At 37.4% G+C, this 15,204-nt stretch overlaps 2 protein-coding genes across 4 annotated transcripts; one reads left to right on the plus strand and one right to left on the minus strand.

The window, feature by feature from the left end:
• The first annotated feature begins 3,333 nt into the window (after nucleotides 1-3,333).
• LOC107767392 (mitogen-activated protein kinase kinase 3) lies at nucleotides 3,334-10,716 on the plus strand. Of its 2 annotated transcripts, none has more exons than XM_016586389.2 (10): nucleotides 3,334-3,463; nucleotides 4,115-4,261; nucleotides 4,335-4,589; nucleotides 5,128-5,346; nucleotides 5,434-5,571; nucleotides 5,687-5,854; nucleotides 6,990-7,103; nucleotides 9,418-9,525; nucleotides 9,734-9,825; nucleotides 10,275-10,716. In XM_016586389.2, the coding sequence occupies exons 2-10, from the start codon at nucleotides 4,160-4,162 to the stop codon at nucleotides 10,633-10,635; spliced, it is 1,557 nt and encodes a 518-aa protein (XP_016441875.2). In that variant the 5' UTR covers nucleotides 3,334-3,463; nucleotides 4,115-4,159; the 3' UTR covers nucleotides 10,636-10,716. The 2 variants fall into 2 exon arrangements, with proteins under 2 accessions (XP_016441875.2, XP_075107891.1); XM_075251790.1 differs by lacking the exon at nucleotides 3,334-3,463 and adding an exon at nucleotides 3,911-3,933.
• Nucleotides 10,717-11,446: 730 nt separating this feature from the next.
• On the minus strand, nucleotides 11,447-14,785 carry LOC107767391 (uncharacterized). 2 transcript variants are annotated; one of them, XM_075251791.1, is made up of 6 exons: nucleotides 14,543-14,785; nucleotides 14,393-14,463; nucleotides 12,724-12,772; nucleotides 12,488-12,595; nucleotides 12,152-12,227; nucleotides 11,447-12,068 (listed from the first exon to the last, which is right to left on the minus strand). In XM_075251791.1, exons 1-6 carry the CDS (start codon nucleotides 14,589-14,591, stop codon nucleotides 11,816-11,818), a joined length of 606 nt encoding a protein of 201 aa, XP_075107892.1. In that variant the 5' UTR covers nucleotides 14,592-14,785; the 3' UTR covers nucleotides 11,447-11,815. The 2 variants fall into 2 exon arrangements, with proteins under 2 accessions (XP_075107892.1, XP_075107893.1); XM_075251792.1 differs by having other exon boundaries at nucleotides 12,724-12,812.
• Nucleotides 14,786-15,204: the final 419 nt, after the last annotated feature.

Genomic DNA, 15,204 nt, shown 5'->3' on the forward strand with positions numbered 1-15,204 from the left:
GGAGTAGCTTCATGGTGTCATTTTAGACTTATGTGTAAAATTTGAGGTCATTCGGACGTGGTTTGGTAGGTTTCGGCGTCGTTTGTGGAATTCAGAAATTTCTAAGTTTATTAGGCTTGAATCCATGTGTAATTCATATTTTTGGTGTTGTTGAAGGTGATTTGAAGGTTCAACTAAGTTCGTATTATGTTATGGGACGTGTTGGTATGTTTGGTTGAGGTCCCTAGGGCCTCGGGTGAGTTTCAGGTGGTTAACGGATCATTCTTGGCCTTGGTGAGATTGTTGATATCTGCTGCTACATTCTTCTGGTTTCCTCTTTCGGGATCGCGAGTGGGCTCTCGCGTTCGCGAAGAGTGTTTTATGAGTGGTGAATTTTTGTTCTACGCGTTCGCGAAGGGGAGGACGCGAACGCGAAGGTGTGGTCTGCGTGTGCATTGCGAACGCGGGAAAAAGATCGCGTTCGCGAATAGGAATGAGGCAGTTGGGGACCCCAGGTCCTTGCTCTACGCGTTCACGAGGTGGTAGTCGCGTTCGCGAAGGTTTGAGTTAGTAAAGCATCCCGTTCGCGAGGCATGTGTTGCATTCGCGAAGAGTAAAATGGTGAGGCAGTCAAGTTGGTCTACGCGAACGTGAGAGGACGGTCGCATTCACGAAGGGAAAAATCTGGGCAAGTAGTGTTAAATTCAAATTGAGGGTTTGAGCTCATTTTTCATATTTTGAGCTAGAGATCACAGATTTGGGAGATTCTTGAAGGAATTTTTGCGGAGTTGATTGGGGTAAGTATTTCTTACTTGGTTTTGGTTATATCTTGATTTTTGCGAAGAGTGTTTTCTAAGTGGTAGATTATATCTAGATTTTATCATCTAAATTGTCATTTGGGGTGAAAAATTGGGAAAAAAGTGGAAGAGTTCTTAAGATGGAATTTTGAGGTTTTGAAGGGAATTTTGTTGTCGGATTTTGGTAAATTTGGTATGACTAGACTCGTGAGTGAATGGGATTTCGGATTTTGTGATTTTTGTCGGATTTCGAGGCGTGGGCCCGGGGGCCGAGTTTGAGCCGATTTCAGATTTTGGCTATAATTTGGTATTTTTCATGTGAAATTGATTCCTTTAGCCTATATTGATCGTATTGTGTTGCTTGTGGCTAGATTCGGGGCGTTTGGAGACCGATTCGAGAGGCAAGGGGATTGCAGAGTAGAGATTTGCTCGAATTGAGGTAAGTAACAGTTGTAAATCTAGTCCTGATGGTGTAAAACCCCAAATATTTTGTGTCATGTGACTATTTGGAGGTGACGCACATGCTAGGTGACGGGCGTGTGGGCGTGCACCATTGGGGATTTATGACTTGATCCGTCCCGTAGCAACTGTAAAGTTGAACAACCTGTTGTAGCTATATGCTCTTTATGTGCTTTAGAAAGATTTACTGTAAATCATGCTAGATACCATGTCTAGGCCTTATACCAGTGTTGTTTGGACCCTTAGAGGCCGTTTCTTGTTGTCCTCTCACTGCTTTAGTTGATATCCCGTACTCAGTCATGTTCATGCATTCTTACATCATAGCCCAGTCTCTGTTATACTATTTTTTGCATCATGTTAATGTTGTTTGGGCTGATTTCTTTTATTTCTGAAAGCCCGAGAGACTGGAGAGGTTTATGACCGAGTGAGGCCAAGGGCCTGTTTTTCAGGTATTGTACCTTAGCACGTGAGTTGTCCGTGCGGATTCTGATATGATATTATAGCACGTGAGTTGTTTGTGCAACACGTGAGTTATCCGTGCATATTATAGCGCTTGGGCACCCCTAGTGAGTGCAGGTACCTATTAAGTGCGAGTGTCGAGTGTCGAGTGTCGAGTGCTGAGTGATTGTGAGGCATGAGCGATTGGGAGGCATGAGTGATTGTGAGGTTGGAGTGATTGTGAGGAGTAAGTGATGTTTTGCCCGAGGGGCGGTATATGATTTCATCTGATGTGCTCATAGCTGCTTTGAGTCCTTGTTTGAGAACTGTTGAAAGATATTTTTATTGGTTTTACCTGAACTGGATTTAAACAAGCCGATTTAACTTAAACACTATTTTTAAAGCATGTTGTACTTTACGAAATTTTTGTGATATGAACTATACTTGCATCTAGCTCGTCACTACTTCTCAGCCTTTATTTACTGTTGTTACTTACTGAGTTGGTGTACTCACGTTACTCCCTACACCTTATGTGCAGATCCAGGCATTTCTGGCTACGGTAGCGGTTGTTGATATATTCAGTAGCGGATCATTGGAGATAGCAAGGTAGCTGGCTAGCGATCGCAACCCTATTTTTCTCCTTCCTTATCTTCCCCTTAGTTGTATTGGTTTTTCCCAGACTATGCTAGTCTTGATGTTATTAGACAGTTTGTAGTAGTTGCTCATGACTTAGTGACACCCCGATGTCGGGCTATCTTTTCCGCATTTTATTTTTATTTTGGTTTGAACTCTTTAATGAAGATTCTAGTAAAGTAAAACTTTGACTTATCTTTTAAATGAAATATCGATGTGTTTTGAAAATGTGTCGGGTTGCCTAGTACCACGATAGGCGCCATCACGACGGGTTAGGTTTTGGGTCGTGACATTTGATGCTTGATTTTTGTCTATGATGGTGTCTGCTAGACCCATCGCATCAAGATGAATTTCAGCATCAAGCACCCAAGACATGTATCTTTTGCCCGATATATCCAGAGCTACAAACTCAAGTTTAGAAATATTTGATATTATTTAGAAAAAGAAAGTTCGTACCTCTGATACTTTCAAAGTATTTGCTCGAGATGGCAGAGTCTCGTGCTGATAACGTGTTATAAAATAAAGACTGTAAAGTAAAGACAAGTATAGAGAGAAAGTGATATATTATTCAAACTTCAAACTTATTTACATAATGAACTGAAATCTCCTCTATTTATAGAAGAAAGCAAGATGTTGTGTAAGCTCCTTCTGCAAGTTACTACTTTACCAGATATAGATGATCTTCTACCGGAGGTAATGTTTATCCATAACGGAGTACCGAAAGGATAAGTTCATTATACCAGATATAGATAATCTTCTACCGGAGTAATATTTATCCATAGCGGGGTACCGAAAGGATAAGCTCATTGTACCAAATATAGATAATCTTCTATCGGGTGTGATGTTTATCCATAACGGGGTATTGAAAGGATAAGCTTATTCAAGAGACTTATTTTCAATAGAGTACTAAATAAATAAAAATAATTACAGCGGAGTCTCGTATAGATAAGTTTCTTCAGCAAGCTTATTTTCAACGGAATTTTAAATGAATATTCATAATATAATATTTTTATAACAATGGGACAATATTGCAAAAGGCAAAAAAACTATAAAGGCCCAAAGCGATTTATAGGCATTCATTTTGTACTGCAAATCCAACGTCCTCCGGTCCATCATCATCGTCTTTGTACCTTTTGCCTGTCTGATCATCAAAACAGGTGATTGCTTACTTTGCTTGTAATTTCTGCTTCTTTTGTTGTACCATAGAAGAAGCACCGGAGCAAATTGGGTGCATCAAATGGGAACTGAATTGAATTCGTTCTAAGTATCTCTAAGTGTTAACTTTTTGTCGCTTTCTTTTCTCATTTTCCCAAACAACACCGATCTCTTTTAGGTTTTCCTGTCTTTGTTTATATTGCTGCCGTTCTGCAAATTCAGCTCACACGACGTGTAATTGTTTGATGCTGATATTCTGATTCTGCGAAGTTAGTGATATTATGTGTTACTCAACTATTTGTGTATATTCTAAGAACGCGTGTAAGTTTAACAAAATTACATGAAGGTTCCGTTACATAAATGGAAAGTATGATATATGTTTCCATGACACATATTATGTTTGTTATGCAGTCTGAGAAGGAAATGTTGTAACGAGAAAAGATGATTAATGGGTTCAAATAGAGCTGAATGGGTATAATGATCCGTACAACGGGCTTTAACTTTTACCTTATTAAAAAAATGATTCATATAACTAACTCCAACTAGTTCAGGATAGAGGCATAGTAGTTTTTGTAAAAAGAAAGAAAAGGAAAGAAAGAAGAGATAGTAGAGAATGGTATATCTCATTAGCCTTATTCCCTTTATGTGGACAGGGAAGAAGGATGTTATATTCTACTTGTTAAAGCTTTTCGCATGTGATGGCTGGATTGGAGGAATTGAAGAAAAAGCTTGTGCCTTTGTTTGATGCTGAGAAGGGTTTCTCCCCTGCCTCTACATCGGATCCTTTTGATTCATACTCTGTAAGTTCTTTTTAAAAGATTAATATGCCCACGAACTACATTTTTACGAGTGCTGATATTGGTTTCTGTGAAGCTATCGGATGGTGGAACTGTGAATTTGTTGAGTCAATCATATGGTGTTTACAACATCAATGAGCTGGGACTTCAAAAGTGTACTTCATGGCCTGTTGATGACGCAGATCATGGTGAAAAGACATATAAATGTGCTTCCCATGAGATGAGAGTTTTTGGAGCCATAGGTAGCGGTGCCAGTAGTGTTGTTCAGAGAGCTATCCACATTCCAACTCACAGGATTATTGCTTTGAAGAAGATTAATATTTTTGAGAAGGTTTCTGCATTTTAGTCTTTTCAATCTTAATGTTTAATTCCTTTCATTTTACCTGATAAAAAAAAAAAGAAATCTTAATGTTTAAGTCTGCAAATTTGTCATAAATTTAGAGATAGAGCCTCACAACGGAAGTGATATGGATGTTTATCTTTTGGCTAAGACAGTGATAAATTTCAGTACTGTACTTCCTCTGATTTATGCTCCCTTTACCAACTTAAACATGTCTAGAAGGAAACGTCTTTTATCTGTGAGCAAAAAGATTCTATCTAGGTGTAGCAAACATATCAGCCATAAAGCTATTATTCCTGTGCCAAAAAAAAAAAAGAAAAAAAAAAGAGAGGAAATAACATAAGAAGCCATGAAGGATCAAACGTGCAGTATTACCATGTAATCATATGGTAGAACTTAAAAGAATGTATGTACATGTGGGTAAGTGAATTTTATGGAACCATGTCATTACTTTTAAGAGGATATTAGCCCTAAAAAAGGAGGAATGTCCAATTTTCTGTTCACTGAGATATTTTCTCGTGCATTTTAGGAGAAAAGGCAACAACTGCTTACTGAAATAAGGACATTGTGTGAGGCACCATGCTGCCATGGTCTTGTTGAGTTCTATGGAGCGTTTTATACTCCAGATTCTGGGCAAATAAGCATAGCTCTAGAGTACATGGATGGGGGTTCTCTTGCAGATATCATAAAAGTGAGGAAGAGCATTCCAGAAGCTATCCTTTCTCCAATGGTTCAAAAGCTCTTGAATGTAAGGAATCTTTTTCAACTTCTTTCTTTAGTGGTAGTCTTAGTATTGTCCCTCAGCTTTACTTATAGAACTTCTCTGTTCTTTAAGGGTCTCAGTTATTTGCACGGAGTTCGACATTTAGTTCACAGAGACATAAAGCCGGCAAATCTGCTTGTCAATCTCAAGGGGGAGCCAAAAATAACAGATTTTGGCATTAGTGCTGGCTTAGAAAGCTCTATTGCTATGGTTAGTTAAAGGAGGTTACACCAATATCCACTTCTCTTTCTCCAAGAAATGTATTATGAATATCTTCAGGCATATGTTATTTCAGATTCATTCCTTCTAATTTTTGTATTTTCAGTGTGCTACTTTCGTTGGAACAGTAACTTACATGTCGCCGGAACGAATACGAAATGAGAATTACTCTTACCCAGCTGACATTTGGAGCCTTGGGCTTGCACTGTTTGAGTGTGGTACAGGTGAATTTCCATATACAGCTAATGAAGGACCTGTCAATCTCATGTTGCAGGTCAATCCTCTATGGCTACCTATTTCTTACCAATTTGTTCTTGATTATTTTAAGGATTTGCAACTGAACCCCCTCTCCATCCAAAAAAGACTATAATACGCAAGTCTGAGATTCAAACTCTTATAAAATTTGCATGATTTGCTGTGGAACTTGTTGATTTTGTGCATTGCAGAGTTCTACTATATGTTCTTTCCTTTACATAAGCCTTTAACTTGCTGGTAAGTCATTAGGTTGCAAACCATCTCAGGTAGAAACCGACATCTAGAAACATGAAGTTTCCTCCTATTTCTGTGGTGGAATAGGATATACCATGAGAGAGAGAGAGAGAGAGAGAGTTTACCGTTTTCAGGGCATTAAAGGAGCATATGAGACTGATGCCGCTGGGAAGCTTACTATTTTGGACACGGGTGCTCCAGGTGATGTGGATAATGCTCTTCAGAGGGAGGACACCAATGATGAAAAAAGAGTCAGACTGCAAAAGAAGCAATAGCGACAAGCCGACATTGGTTCAGAAAGTAGGGACTAACATGTAAATTTTGTGGTGATCAGATGAGGAAAGGCGAAGGTAATGCAACTTGAAAAGGGAAGGCAAGAAGGTAGTGAACCCCGTTATAAGGAAAATCTTGTGAAGAAAAAGAAGGGCAGCAGCACAAGAGAATCGAACTTCAAGAGTTAGAATGTAATATCAACTACAACAAGAAAGGAGATAAAGCAAAATCAAATTCAGGGAAAGGAAATTGTATTGGAATGAACTCTTGCTTTTCTTCCATTTTTTGAATTTGAGGTGACAGTTAAATTTTGTTTGATAAAGAAAGGCTGGGCTTGTGAGGGTCGTAGTGGACGGTTAATACGAACAGGTTGCATCTCTGGATGCTCTTTTATCAATTATTTTACTGTAAAAACTTACTGGTAGTTTGCCCCGTTATTGTGGAAATGTAAATATGGATGGAATTATAAATGATTCATATTTGGCCCCAGTATGTTACCATATCAGATTTTCTAAATTTAGATCAGTTCAGCCCCTGTTAACATGTTTGGGTCACTTTTCTTTCAGATATAATCTAGATGAATTACATACACTAACTTGAGTCCATCATCAGATCTCATCCTTGTTTTTTCCAAACTATAATGGCAGATCCTAGATGATCCGTCTCCTTCACTGTCAAGACACGACTTTTCACCAGAATTCTGCTCGTTCATTGATGCTTGCCTCAAAAAAAATCCTGATGATAGGCTGACGGCAGAGCAGGTCAGTACAAAGGCTTTTCCTTTACAAGCAAGTAGATCACAAGAAGGGGAACTGGAAGTTTTACACATTCTAAATAGGTAAATGCAGCTATAAAAGCAGCATATACCTCTAGTGAAAATATGATGATCACTTGTACACTTCATATGTCAATCTTGAACTAAAAAGAATTCAGTATTAGGGAATATTATTCCTCCACTGCATTTTATATGAAACAATTTGAATATGTTCCGAGTTTATGAGGTAAGTTTTACTGGTAAAAGTATGAAAAGGTACAAAGTAAAAGTAAATATGTCTGTATGATGAGGGAATCATCACCATTGTTTACAATTGAATTGGTTAAATACATCTAAATTCTCAAAAGAAGTAAGAATTCCATAAAATATTATTTTTTCATAGAACCATGTTAAACATTTGAGAGGTCCTTCAGAGGTAGTAAGAGTTATGGTTCCCTTTTAGTGATTCTCCCTTTTTATTTCGTACGGGAATGGGAATAATACTGCTATTGGATAACTACACTCAGAATTTCCGATGTAAAAGGATTACGCTTAGGAGAATTAATCTTATATCCACACTACTTCATGCATGTGGTGTTTCTGGTGCATTCCTGAAGGAAATTAAAAAAAGGAAGGTGCTCTGGGATTGCAAGAATTAGTGCTCCATTTGATCAAATGCTCGATATCAGACAGTCAATAGATAGTTCACATTTCACCCTATCTTTGCGCAACTGCCAAGGCACTGTGATGCTACTGGAAGCAGAATCAGACTGTCAATTTTACTCAGTCAGCTGGAACAATTTCAGTTTTAAGTTATTAATCTGTCTACTGTTTACCACTCTCCTGATAAGTGCATTGGAGTTTGGGGCAATTAGGAACACCTTGATATGTCTTGCAAACAATTGCTTGCATACTCTCAGATTATTTGGGACTTGAGACTCTGCTAGCAATTGTTTGCAAAACGTATAATGGTACTAAAGCACTGGAGACATATGATAAGGAAGGGTATATAAACAAAACATCTGGTCTTCATGGACTTGGAGCTTCTGGAGGCCTTTGGATGGCCGATTTCTTGTTTATCTGTTTTGAAAACTTAAGACCATATGCCAGTGAGTTCATAGCCAATGGACTTCAAAGGACGCTTAATATTTTGAAGCCAAGATTACCCAATTAGGAAACTCCACCTGGTTTTCTTGATTTTGCTGTGAATATGGTCAATATAGACGTGTGAAATTATATTGTGCTACAAGCACTGGTTACGGTCTAATAGAAACTCTCTTCTTTAACCTGTTTTCACGCTTGCATGTAAACAGATGAAGAATAGATATTCAACAAGCTCTCCCTTGTATTAGAGGTGGAGCCATGTCTTGGATGGTGGATGATAAAGCATAACAGTGTGTTTCTCCCTGGGCAAGAGGAAGTAGATGTGAAATTCCCAAACAGCTTTGGAAGGTCAAATCTGCTGGAGAACTACTTTGAAATTGAAAGACAGATAAGGAGATGAAGTGGAAAAGGAAGCAACTGTAAAAGATATGCAGAGAGAACAAGCTTGCTAGACCATGCAAGGTTCAATTCGGTAATTGAATCCTGCATCAATTCAGTCTGAAAAGTTGCCCTCCAGGATTATTTGAACTACGTGTGCAGTCTAATGAATTTCTGATTCTTGTTTAGGTCAATCTCAGACATGTAACAAACTCCAGAATTTGTTCGTCAAAGGGACAATTATGAGAAGAAGTCCAAGGATCGACTTTAAAAAAAAAGAAGGAATTCCTTGATATCATTGCCTATTCGATATTTTAGAAATGGTATAGATGGTTAAAACTTCAAGTAGGAAAAAAGACCTTTTCCCATGAAACACTGGTTGTGTGTATGATGTCATCTGATTAGATGAAACCAGTGCTGCCTGATGATTGTCTGAACCTTATGTATGTGCCTAACCGACAGGCAGAAGTTTACTTTTCCTTTTTAAAGAAGGTACAAGCGTAAATGAGCATATATTTTCATTGAACATGGGACAACAGGGGAAGGTGTAATTTTATACAGCTTTCAACTTTTGGAGCTTAATGTACATTATGTATGTGCATATATATTCATTGAAGTTGGAGCTACTGATTGCGTATCGCTTATCATTGTTGGAACTGGATATGGATTTTATTTGACCTGTATGAAACGGGTGGCTGCAGTTACTTTTATGTCTATCATAGAGTTTTCTATGTAGGCTGATACATTAGGACCTTTACTGCTAACAATGATGAAGGTATGATGTACAAAGTAGACTGGTTTAAGATTGCATGGTGGCTCATGGTCCTCTTTTATTGCAGCTTCTTTCACATCCATTTATTACCAAATATGCTGATTCTGCAGTGGACTTGGGTGCTTTTGTCAGAAGCATTTTTGATCCTACACAGAGGATGAAGGATCTGGCAGATGTGAGTTGTCTACTTTATTTTTACCTTTTCAGTAGCTCTAATTCCTTCATTTGGTGAAAAATCTATTAGAATTAAGATGTCGTAGAGAGCATGGGCCTGCCCGTTTGCTGTATTACTTTAGTTAACTCGCTATCAATCAAAATTACAATAGGCTAAAACTTTCGGGAGTAGGTGATGCTGAATTCATGTTTGTTGTTTGCTGTGTCAGATGCTGACAATACATTACTATTTGCTGTTTGATGGATCCGATGAATTTTGGCAGCATACCAAGACATTATATAATGAATGCTCCACATTCAGGTATCTGACATATTGACATTTGCGACTTTAAGTCTAGACTTGTTTGTTGCAAGGAGAAATTTGATTTTAGTATGTCTTCTGTTTTGTTTTAACACACGTAACAAGCATCCGTACAAACAGATGTATACTGTGGGACCTGGCTCCTAGAGCCTAGGTCTTGCTCTGGGAATATTGTGGGATCTGAGGAATTTGAGGCTCTTTGTGCATACCCTTGAATCATATTTCATGAGACTTCACTCTTCTGTCTTTCTCAAAAAATATTTCATGAGAGTCACTCATGCAGTTTTGAGCATAGTTTACTGTGTCTCTGTCTGTCTTTGCATGTATCAACACAACGACAAGAGCATCTTTATTTAAGGCTCGTTGCAATCACGTGTTATGATTTTTTGAAGCTCTTTGTGGTCCTATTGACTTTACCTTCTAACTTTAATGCTTCTATGACGTTTAAGCTTTGGTAGGAAAGAATTTATTGGTCCCAGCAATATCTTTTCAACCTTGTCCAATATACGGAAGACATTAGCTGGTGAATGGCCTCCAGAAAAGCTTGTGCATGTTGTGGAGAAACTTCAATGCCGTCCTCATGGTCAAGATGGAGTAGCAATTCGTGTTTCTGGATCTTTTATAGTTGGGAATCAGTTCCTCATTTGTGGAGATGGTATGCAAGTTGAAAGTCTACCAAATTTAAAAGATCTCTCTATCGATACACCCAACAAACGGATGGGGACCTTTCATGAGCAATTTATTGTAGAGCAGGTGAACATCATTGGCCGTTATTTCATAACTAAGCAAGAACTTTTCATTACTCAATAGGACTCTTCCTGCAAAACTTTTGAGATCGTGGATGTGTTTGTAGTTCTCACTGTTCCTATAAATGGAATAAAGAGTTCAGACTCACCTCAAGGTAACGCCCATTGTAAAGCACGCCAATGAAGTGCAGCAATAGCCATTTTTAAGCCCGCTATTTAAAATATATTTACAATTTACAATGTATTTAAAAATTAGTCAATTCATCTCTAAGTATCCTAAATTTGGAAATTCAGGACTTAGTGTCCGAATTTTTGAGCTGCTAATTTGAAATTCATGACCAAGTGTTCTGAATTTCTGAACTACTAATTTAAAATTCAGGACATAAGATTTGAACTTCTTGACACAATTTTCGAACTTTAGGACACGATATCTTGAAGTTTGAATTTTGAAGTTTAAACTCTAGGACTTCAGGACTAAGTATCCTAAATTTGGAAATTCAGGACTTAGTGTCTTGATTTTTTGAGTTGCTAATTTAAAATTCAGGACGAAGTGTCCTGAATTTTTGAACTGTTAATTTAAAATTCATGACATAAGATTCGAACTTTTGGACACAAATGACACTAGTTGGGGCTTAAAGAAGCAAGCCGGCTTCTTGATTAGGATGGGCACATCGCCCCCTTTCGTTAAGCCCAAATGACACTATTGGCACGAGATGTTAACGCTGTTGCCTCTTGTGGACAATAATTTCTCAACGACATTAGCTCTAAGCTGCTTCTCTCAATTCTCTGTATCATTGGTGCAACTTTCAGTTACGCTGGCCGAAATTATAATATTGTAGAGGCATTTCCAGTCCCGCTCATTGTCACTTTGTATGTCAGTTTGTGAAACTCTTTTTTTTTTTTTTTTGATCTAGTAGTGAACCTACAATTCACTTTACAAAGGAAACAGTACATAGTAGAACTAAAACCAACACTCATCTAATTTAGGCTCTCACATGAAGATTTAGGCTCTTACAGTGCATGTGGGGTAGGGAGAATGCTAATTGTTAAGGTCAAAGCAAACTCCGGTATGAATTGCAACTGCCCATCATCTGTAACCACGTTAAAACAAGCAAGCCGGCTTCTTGATTAGGATGGGCACATCGCACCAACTAATGATGTTCACTACACTCTGCACCTATAACTGATGTTTTCTTGACTCAAACACTATACTAAGCATCATAGACGAATAAATCCTAACAAAATCAGTCATCATCATCAGAACTCTCATATACTGCAAGCAAACTTTTCACTGGATTTTCTATCTCTCCTCTATCTCCAGCATCACTTGGTCTAGCTGGCAAAGTCTCTATCTGCTTCTCATGATCAGCATCACACTTGCCACTTGGCGCAGCCTGTGTACTTGGAAGTACAGGAAAATCATTCCCATTGGATGGGTTAGAGACTTTCGGCTTCTTAGATTTGACTTCTACAACCCTCTTTAGTAGATCCTGTTGCCTGCAGCCAAGAAATCTTTTGAGTTGATTGCCAAAGATATTCTTGGCAATTGGTCTGCCTTGGATTAGAAGATAAGTTCAAACCTGATCCCACTCTTTGGCTTGGGCTCAACACGAAGTGCCAAAGGAAGTAATACAGGTGAAGAATCAGTAACAGCTTTGTTTCAAATTGTTATGGAATCACAAACTACCACATGATTACGTAGATATACATGCTCTCTTGTTTCCCAAAACCACAGGCTTGTAGTGTGCCAGTAAGAGAAAATCCATGCATAAATCATCAATACGAAACTTCTCAATTATGATAAGTTAATGAAGTTCAGTTGACATCATTTAAAATTTTCCAGCAACAGATAAAGCCAATAAGCAATCATGCACATGCAAAATGAGACAAAATCCAAGAAAACAAACAAAAGGATATTTTGAATGCTTGGAATGCACGTTTTTCAGTGCGGCGCAGAAGGCGTTCAGCGTCCTCCTCAGCTTCCATCTGTTCCTTGAGATAGAGCAAGTCATCACTGTCTAGGGCTGCATTTTCAAAACTTACACAATGCTCAAGAAACTTTAACACACTTTATTATGTGTGTGAAATTGCAGGGGAAAAAAGGAAAAAGAAATATAAAAGAAAATGAATCAAGCTGAGCAAGAATCAATACCGCCTCTTCCATGAAGGTAACCTCCACGTTCCCCAGCAACATCTTGCATCTGAACCATATTAAGTGCCCAGTAGGAAAAGCCAAGATCCCTGCCAGGGCATGTTATCAGACCACTCCCATGATTTTAAGTGGGAACATTGTGTAATATAATCAAGGCCTGAAACTTCTCTGCTGTATTATGACTTTTCAAGGGGGTCCTTTTTTGGATAAGGTACAAGGATTAAAAAACATACCAATTTGGTGTAGCAATGCTAAACTTCTTTACAGAATGTTTATATGCAAAATATCCGAGGAAAGACCTCTACTTTGAATGCTAATTGCTGGTGGGAATTTCTTCCATATACCCTTTAATTCTGTCTTTTTTTTATAAAGTTCTGCTGCTTAACTCCATCCAATAATCTAGCACTTTTTAGTCAACACATATTATTATGGTTGATTAAAGCCTTGTAACATCTCTTGTGTTCATTTAATGTCCGGTAAAGTAGAAAAGGAAAGAGGTATGTGGGAAAAGAAGAAAAGGGGATCTTCCTAAGGAAGTAACTAGTAAAAAAAATTGGTGCTCAGCATCCAAGTCAGCTTTGTTAACCCTTCCAAAGCTAGAATAAGAAAATAAATCCCTTCAGCTTTTAACGAACAACAAGCGGGTCGAAGAAGAATAAATGCTCCTGAATAAGAATATGAACAATCTCCAATTGCTTCAAAAAGAAAATAAGTTGAAAAGATATTTGATGTCGATCCAAGCAAAGAAACAAAAAAAGATATAACCTGTCAGAATTAGATCACGATGATTACAAATGTATGGGCCAAAAGAACTTTGCTTGACTACATTAATTCAGTAACCATTTAACATCACCATGCATACAGCACAGCGCAATCTAGCAGCTTGTTTGGATGGTTGTTATGTATCGTTTCATAATATATTGTATAGTATTGTATTGTATTTACTGTATCGTTTTGATGTATAGAATGTTTGGATGAATTGTAGTGTTTGCCGTCGTTTCATGATGTTATGCACTAACAATATGAAGAATAAACTTGCAATATTACAATTAAAAAGTAAGATATGAAGTAGAATTATAATATAAAAAGGTAGGGTAAAGGATAAAATAGGATTATTTAAGAATAAAGAAGGTAAAGATGAGAGGAAAAAATAAGGTAACGACGCGACCACACCAAATCGGCCGTTCTATAAAGTGTCATTTTTCATTGTTCCATAACGACGGATTTAACAATACGATACAATAATTTAAGTAACAATCAAAACAAATATTATATTTAACGTAACAACACAATACGATACAACAGGTAACAACCATCCAAACAAGCTGTAGAATACACCAGGTTACTATGCCAAACGATGAACCTTCCTTCCCATATACTCTGGAGTTCTTCACGCAACTAAAAACCTTTTATGTCGTATCCATTTTGTTCTATAATGCAGTGAAAATGCAACCATATTAAATGTTTTAGGAGAAACCAAATAACTTCTAAAAAAAGAATCTTCTAATGATCCTCAGGTATGTGGTAACGTGAAAGAGAAGATTTCAATATTAAATGTCAAATCAAAATTTGAAAAATACAAAAAATAAAAAATAAAAAAATTCAAAGGTAAATTCGTCGCTTGAAAACAAATCAAGAGGTAAATGGTGAACAACTGGGATTGGCTAACCTTAGAAACCATGCGATGAAAAGCAATTTCCTCGTCATCTATTTTATCCTTTCCTTTACCAAATTTCCTATCTGCAATTTGTTTGCATGTTAAATGTGAATGAAACCCTAATCAACCAAAAAAAAAGGGTAGTATTTTGCATGCACGTACCTTTAGGATCGGTGAGATTGGTATATTCTCGAACTTCTCTACCAGCCATGGCTGCTAATTGCAGAAACTACAACCACGGATTATTGACTCAAGCGTATTTGGATTACCAACGTCGAAGAAATGGGAGATGATTTAGGGCTTGTTTTCTTTGCAATCGGGTCGTTTATCCTCTATCTGGATTTAGAACAGCATTCCTAATTCGGGCTCAGTTGGCCAGCCCAACCCAACCCAACTCAGAGAAATTCGAAAAAATGTTTTCTTTCACATAGTTTATAGACAGCTCGTTTGGAGGGTCGTTATCAATTGGTGCGTATCATTTTGCATTATATTGTATTATACCACTTATTTTTATTTATTATGGTTTTAAAATATTTTTATTATTTTTTCCGTAAAAAATAATTTTTATTTAATTTAATTGTATTGTACAATCACGGATAAGTTGACTATAATGGTTAAAATGCTGAAAAAATTGAATTTCATGACTATATTTCGAACCGTGACCCTTGGTCCTTAAACTATGTGGGAGTTTTAGCACTTGAGTTATGCTTCTTTGACCCCTTAATCTTGATTGAACTGCACGCATTTTAGAACAGTAAAAGTTATTTTTTCTATTATCTAATAATTAAAAGCCATGCTTGTCCTTTTATTATATCGTTCTAAAA

The sequence above is a fragment of the Nicotiana tabacum genome, chromosome 4 (assembly GCF_000715075.1).
Source record: "Nicotiana tabacum cultivar K326 chromosome 4, ASM71507v2, whole genome shotgun sequence".
NCBI classification, from domain to species: domain Eukaryota; kingdom Viridiplantae; phylum Streptophyta; class Magnoliopsida; order Solanales; family Solanaceae; genus Nicotiana; species Nicotiana tabacum.